This window comes from Arachis ipaensis, chromosome B01, assembly GCF_000816755.2.
Source record: "Arachis ipaensis cultivar K30076 chromosome B01, Araip1.1, whole genome shotgun sequence".
Classification (NCBI taxonomy): domain Eukaryota; kingdom Viridiplantae; phylum Streptophyta; class Magnoliopsida; order Fabales; family Fabaceae; genus Arachis; species Arachis ipaensis.
The window spans coordinates 124,426,569-124,434,615 of record NC_029785.2 but is presented as its reverse complement, the minus strand read 5'-3'; the positions used below and the strand labels follow the sequence as shown (position 1 = coordinate 124,434,615).

Below are 8,047 nucleotides of genomic sequence, written 5' to 3'. Positions count from 1 at the left end.
GAGATTTTGTAGAAAAAAATTTATATAAAAAATAATATATTTTAAATTGTGTATATTAGCTAATTTAGCATAATAAAAACAGTTTTAATACAGTTTGTTTAATTAAACTAGTTTTTTTATCATTTAGTTTAGAATTTGATCAGATTTAATTATAATAATAAATATTTTTTAATAATGTTATGAGAATAATATCTTTTATTGATTTTGTGAGGATATAACTCCTAACAAAAATTAGATATATGAAAAGAGTATTTATAGTGTTAGTGAAAGTGAAAAATAAAAAGGGAGAGGAAGGAAGCTAAGAAAGAGCACACGAGTGTTTTAATATGTAATAAAAAGGTATAATTTTTGTGTGGGGTAAAAGAGACACGAGTGTATGGTTTAGGTGAATAAGAATAATAAAAATAGTGAAAATAGTTGAATATGTATGTATGGTGGAAGAAAGGTCCAACGGCACCGCTCTGGGGCTGTAGCCACCCTGTCTTGTTCTTGAGATGTCATTTTCTGATCTTAAAAACACTCTTAGGGCAAGCATACTACCCTCATCCCCATGTAGGGCCTGAAAGCTATGTAGATCTTTCTATTAACTCCCATCCTCTCTCTCCTCTTTTTTCTCAACACCTATTTAAAACACACGCCCCATTTTCTCTTCTTTTTATATATTAACTCTGCCTCAAACACCCAGTTTAATTTCTTCAATTTCTACATTTTAACCATCAATCTCTTATCTCTGCCTAACACCACTGCACCACCCAATTCGTACAACTATTACACTCTCTAAGTATAAAGACAGAGAGAGAAATTAAAGGGGGTCCAAACTCGAAGCACCAACTACTACTACTACGATAGATATAGTATTATTATCAGTGTTGGATGGCAATTGCAGCGCCGAATTCATCTCCGACGATGAGTCTGAGTCACAGCCACAGCCACGAGGACGGAGGGACAACGACGGCGGCGTCCACCACGAACGACAACCTGAACGGGAACGGGAAGCAAGAGGATGATGATCACGAGCATGACATGGTGATGCCGGGGTTTCGTTTTCACCCGACAGAAGAAGAGCTGGTGGAGTTCTACCTTCGCCGTAAGGTGGAGGGCAAACGTTTCAACGTTGAGCTCATTACTTTCCTTGATCTTTATCGCTATGACCCTTGGGAGCTTCCTGGTATAGCTTCCCTTTTCTTCACGCAATTCAATTCAATATATATACACCTTGAATCTTGTTGTTTGTTTACAATTTTGCCTTAATTGGCAGCTTTGGCGGCGATAGGAGAGAAGGAGTGGTATTTCTATGTGCCTCGAGACAGAAAATACAGAAACGGAGATCGTCCGAATCGAGTGACGACGTCGGGTTATTGGAAGGCAACGGGAGCAGATAGGATGATAAGGACGGAGAATTTCAGGTCCATCGGCCTCAAGAAAACCCTAGTTTTCTACTCTGGGAAAGCTCCTAAAGGCATCCGTACAAGTTGGATTATGAACGAGTACCGTTTGCCCCAACACGAAACTGAACGATACCAAAAGGTACTTCCTTTTCGATCCATCATATCTTTATATTCAAACATCCAAGAAATCAACGAAGCTAGATAGTAGGGAGCTAGAGGGAATCGAATCATGGTTATTAATTAAATGGTGGTAGGAATAAATACAAGAGTTGGCAGAATATTAAAGTTAGCACCGCTAGTAATTATGACGACTACACCATCTCCATGCATCAAATTTGAAATTTGAAAATTAATGAATTAAATTTATGCAGGCGGAGATATCGCTGTGCCGGGTTTACAAGAGAGCTGGAGTTGAAGATCATCCATCGTTGCCGCGGTGTCTGCCAACAAGGGCTCCATCTTCAAGAACTGTTGATCACCAGAAGAACAAGCAGCAGCCTCACAACGATCAACTCAACATGGGATTTGGGGGGAACACCGCCGATGGAGCTTCTGATAATCGTGATCATGATGTAACCACCGCTCTCGCCCTCTCCAAACACAACACAAATAATACTAATAATGCTTATCGTGCTCCTTCAATGGGACTCCCACCGCTGCTTCTTCCCTTGGACGACGAAGCCGCCTTCGTCCTCATGCAGCAGCAGCACCATGCTGGCCCTTCTTCCGGCACCACCATGATGGATGATCTCAACAGGCTTGTAAGCTATCAACACCAGTACTACAACAGCAGCAGTAGCAGTAGTAACAATAATAATCCCAATCATCATCATCACCTGTTAATGCATCAACAACAACAACAACAACAACAACAGCAGCAGCAGCAAAATCCTCCTGCAATAATGTCTCTGAATAACACTCCTTCTCCGCTTGCAACCGCCTTCTCTGACCGCCTGTGGGAGTGGAATCCACTCCCGGAGGCCAACCAGCGGCAGTACAGCAACATGTCCTTCAAGTAATAATAATCATGCAATATTATTAATATATTTATTTATATATTATGAACTGCACATACATATAGAGACAATTATCTGTCCTAATTTCCATCCTATCAACTCTCTATATATGTTCCCAGCAGCTTGTTTATTATTTCCTTACTCTAATTCATCTTCTGCTGCGATGCATGCTAGCTATCTCTTAGATTGATTCCAATAACATAATCATTGTATGACTCTTATTCATCACATTTCAATATATCTATCTATGGATATTATGTTGATGATGATTGTAGTGCCTGCTACTAGTACTCTATATGTTAGGGTTTTAATTAATTAATTTTAAGTACGCCAGTTTCTATTATTGTTTACACAATTTCAATTCTCCATTTGAATCAAGTTGGGATAGAAAGGGTACGGCATCTTTTAATTTGTAATTTGCTTAGCTTGTAGTTTAATTTCATCTAAAATGGGGCTATAGCTTCATCTAATTTGTGTTTTTTTAAGAATTCAGACATCATAATATATGTCTGCATGTTCTGATTTGAGAATTAAAAGAAACATTTATAGATAGAGAGAAAGGAAAATGCTAAAGAGTAGGAAAACGAATAAATTGGTATTAGTCTTACCATTACCCATGATTGGTTAATTATCCACCCAGGATTATATATAGTGGTGGAATTCTTTGTTATTCTCCTTATTTTTTAACTTGTTTCTCTAATTTATTGGTTAGTAACTAACTTTCTAAGCACTTTTACAAATTGGGTTTTGCCATTTTCTACTAGCTACCTAGCATATATATCCACAAATAAAATATTCGTTACTATTGTGTGTGTCACTAAATTTTATTATTATATTTTAAGATTAAATTTTTGTAAGATTGAGTAGTTTATATAAAAATTAACGTATGATAAATATATATTTCAAAAGCTTTTTTATTTTGTTGGATAAGAGCAAATATCTTGATTGATGATGTAAGCTAAGGTTATTAATGTTTTATTTGCATGTAATTTACTAATTTTGATTGAAAGAAATATCTCTCTCTGTAGCCATTGGATGCCAAATGGTTAGAGGAGATTCCAACTCCAATTTTCAACCAATTAAGTAAGATGACAAAAGGTGGATGTGATTTTGTTTCTAAAGTCTAGGACACATGCCCCTCACTCTCTCGTGTATCATATGACGCCGTTCTCTGTTGAATTAGCCAATAATAAGTGTATGCGAATCTTGCAAATTAAAGTGTAAATTAATTAATAATTAAACAAAGGAATTGATGATGAGTTGGGCATCATTTTATGGCATGCATGCAAATGTAATAGATAAATAATAGAGATCAGAAGAGACCTAGATTACTTGAGAAGAATCGAAGTGGGGCCATATGATTATTAGCTAGGCATGCATCATCCAGAATTCCAGATTATCCTATATATTTACCATATTATATTATATATCTTGTTATATAATTGTATCATATATATGTATGTTGTGTGGGGGAGACTAACTAACTAACCAACACTTAAACAAAAAATTCTTTGTTTGCTTTTCTTAAGTTCACCCAATTTTCATATAATGATGATGGACCATGTCAAAATTCTTGAAACTAACTTAATTTAATTTCTGCTATTTACTTTGTAATGTGATATCCTTGGTCACTACTATATATTATACCCTTTCTATTCCTATGCGCATAGGCTGGGCATTATGCACAATGTGTATAGATAAATTAAATACGTTTTAATTAATTAATTAGCATCCACATTGGGATCTGGTCTAAGTAAAAGTAGCTGAACATAGCCTTCACCATAGTAGGTTTAATTAGAGTCTAATATAGTGCTCCGTAAAGGGTAGAGGGAGGGGGAGACTTTTAACAATTTTAATAACTTTTTTCAATCCACTTGTAACTCCCATTTATTTTAGTTTTGATTTTTCTTCATTTTATATAATTTTACAAAACTTGTATTTTTTTTAAGTAAACATCTGATTATTGGATTATGATAGTACCAAAAAAGGTGATTTGGCTCTGTGCCTGCCAAACTGCTAGTTAGGATAAACCCATTGCAATGATAAACCAACGAAAGGAGGAAAACTGCATGTGTGTCTTCTTTTGCTAAATTCTTATTCAATTCAAAGAAAGATCGATGTCACAAATAGATTAATTCGTTTGTTTATATACTAAATTATCGGTGTTGTAAGCATATATATTTTATGCAGACATATAATAATATATTATCATGTCAATAAATTAAAATTATTTTAACGAAATATTTATTATACTAGGATTTTAAATTATCTAGGTATTTAATTTCTTAATTAATTATACATTGATCACACAAAATTAAGAGCTTTGATTTAACATTTTAACTCAAACAATTCTAAAAATAACTTTTCAACTAAACTATCCGAACATAACTAAATTTTATATAATCGACTATATAGTAAATTCTAAAATACAATCATTATTATCCAAATAAGTGAGCAGTGAAATAACTAAATAAGTTTAATCTTTTTAATTTTTTTTACAATATTTTTTCACTTATTGAACTAATTTGTTACTGATCGAATTTGAATTTTATTTAAAGGTTTATTTCTGGCTTGTGAAAGATCTTGCACTATTGAAAAAGAACACTAATGACCAGAGAAGAGAGAATGATGTAGAGGTAAGAAGTAATGATCAAGAATGATTAAGAGTTGAATGAGAAAAATGTGTTATTAGAGAGTATTGATACAAAGGCACCTAACTCAATCTTGTGGTCTTTTGTACTAACAAAATTGTAAAACAGAATTAGACAAATTGCTTGTAGTAGGATTGAGATGAGATGCTGTTGGCACCACTAGATTATCAAAAGAGTAAATGCCTTCTCTAGCTAATCCTTGTAGAAGAATATCATTGGAAACCTGATCACGAACCATACAAGATTTAGGTCAGAATTTAAAATAGACTTTATTATCCTCAACAAATTTTGACACACTCAAAAGATTGTGTAATAAAAGGGACATGCAGTAGATTATTTAATTTAAATAAAATATTTTGATATTTATCATAAAGAATTGTAGATCCATGATGTAAAATAGGTACTTTCTGACTATTACCAACAAAGAGTTGCTTAGGGTCTTGTGATGAATCGGCAGAATTCAGAAAATTGGCATGTTCAGCAATAATATAATATGAAGCACCAGAATTTGGGTACCATGCACTATCATTCAAGGTGAAAGAGGTGGTCATGTATGCTCGAGGTTGATGAAAGGATGCTGGAGGAGGTGGTGGAAGTGAATTTGCATATGGAACTGCAGTCTGAATAGATGGTGAAGATGATGGATTCTGAAATTGAGCATCTAACTTATGATAACAGTTTTGAACTACATGATCCACTCTACCACATAATTGGCATTGAGGTCTTGAATTCATAAATCTAGCACCCCTCTCATAGATCTTCCAGCACGGCTCCTTCTTCCATTGCTTTCTCTTTCAAAGTTTGGTGTTGAAAATGGAGAAGCTTGAGCTAAATTTGCTAAAACAATCCCTTGTTCAGGCTTTTTAAACCTCTCGAGCATATCTTCATAGGCAAGCAAAAATGATTCTGCTTCATGAATTGTGAAATTCGTCATTCGAGACATCACTGATGTGATGTAGCTTTGATATTCTTTTGTGAGACCATCCAAGATAGCTTGCATGTGAACATTTTCTTAAAATGGGTAACCTATAGCAATGAGAGAGTCTGCAATCTTGCGAATTATAGAGAGATATTTAGCAATTGTTGTGGTTTTCTTGCAAGCTATAAGCTGAGCCTTTAAACTTTGAATACGTGTTCTTGAAGAAACTGTAAAGATGTGATTAATCTTTTCCCACATTTTAGCCAAAGTAACACAGTGTACCATCTTATTCTTGTATGTACCGTTCATGGAGGACACAGTCCAAGTCATGAGTGCAAGATCATTTTGCCTCCATGCTTTGTATTTGGATGAGTCCTTCTGAATTTTTGATATAAGTGTGGATCTCGTCGTTGCAGCAACATCATCTTTTGTAGCAGAGGGGTTAGAGTTTGTTTTGAAGAATTCGAGCTTTCACTTTTTTCCACAATTGTAACTGATTCTTAATGTGATAGAATTTTTTATGGATCGAGATGATCCTCAAGCTCAAGTGTCTGAATTGTTAGAAGGATGGTGTGCCTCCATGTTGAGAAGTTTTTTTTTTCAAGTTTGTTTGCCAGAGGAACCAGTGTATTCTTGAGATTTGTTGATGAAGTTGCAAGGGGTAAAACCGTGATCGTTTTCAACCTGTTCTTGATACCATGTGAAGGATCTTGCACCTATTGAAAAAGAACACTAATGACCAGAGAACAGAGAATGATACAGAGGAGGCAATGATCAAGAATGATTAAGAGTTGAATGAGAATAATGTTTATTAGAGAGTATTGATACAAAGATACCTAGCTCCTATTTATAGCTTAATAGAAGTTGCACTAACACCCTCTAACTACCTCTAACAGCCACTCTAACTGAATTCTTCTCATAACAGAATTCTACTGATTTCATGCAACTTGTTACTTAAGTTTTGACTTCTTCTCCCTTAACATGGCTAATTGATTGCTACATATATAAAGCAAAATTTTAAACTTTTAACACTTACTTAAACATACTAATGAGCTAGTTACTAAACCAATCTAATTTGGTTACCTTTCTAATATTATTTTTGGTCGGTAATCTTTTAACTTCTCTCGCTTTTGTTTCAACACGCTTTTATTTTTATATTTTGAGGGGTAACAATGCCCAATTTCAACACCTTTTTTTTTGTATTAGAAGGGACCTAAAGCCCAGAAAAAAAAATAAAAGAAAGACTAGGTTCAAATTAAGCGGGGTAATGTGACTTCTCTCTCATCCTCATGGAAGATTCTAATAAGTTCTTGGAAAGGAGAGTCATAGGACAAAAAACCTACTTCATGCTCTAAACTCTTTTTAACTAGTCAATCTGCACATTTATTTTTCTCCATGTATATTTGTACAAAACAGATTCTCCAATTGTATTTTTTAAGTCCAAAAATTATATTGATCAGAGAATTTGGGTTCCTAGCAAGATTTTTTTTCCGTTCATTTGTTTCACCACTGCTTTTGAGTCACACTCTACTATGATCCTCGTGAGCCCCATTCTTCGTGCAAGTTTCAACCTTTCCAACACTCCCCAAAATTCCACAGTGAAGACCGAGCAGCGACCAATGTTCCATGTGAAGCTTGTGATCCATCTGCCCTCTTTGTTCTGGAGAAGCCCACTGCATCCTGCAACGCCCGGACTATCCTGCGCTGACCTGTCAGTATTCAATTTCAACCACCCCTCCGGCGAAGGCTGCCACCTAACTCTGATTTCAACCATTTTCTTCGCCCTCCCCAATAGGTAGATTAGCTTTTTCAAAAGCGTTGTTAATTTGCTTTACTTGCTTTATAATCTCTGAATGTACTTGCCTGGGTCTGTTATATGCTTCTTTGTTCCTCCAAATCTATAGCTTCTAGCATGTTGTGACGAATATCAGTCCAATCCATCCCCCTATATGTTCTCTAATTGTTGATTCAAATTAAAATCAGTCCATTCTTCCCATCCTAGGTGAAAAAAATTTTGTAAATTAATGAAATCTAGGAGCCCAATCCAAACTGTTGAAGCCTTCTGACAATCTC

The 8,047-nt window shown here is 35.0% G+C and overlaps 1 protein-coding gene across 1 annotated transcript; it reads left to right on the top strand.

Annotated features, from left to right (window-relative positions):
* Positions 461-2,671, top strand: LOC107619604 (NAC domain-containing protein 35). Its single transcript, XM_016321906.2, has 3 exons — positions 461-1,168; positions 1,259-1,527; positions 1,760-2,671. Exons 1-3 carry the CDS (start codon positions 874-876, stop codon positions 2,405-2,407), a joined length of 1,212 nt encoding a protein of 403 aa, XP_016177392.1. The 5' UTR covers positions 461-873; the 3' UTR covers positions 2,408-2,671.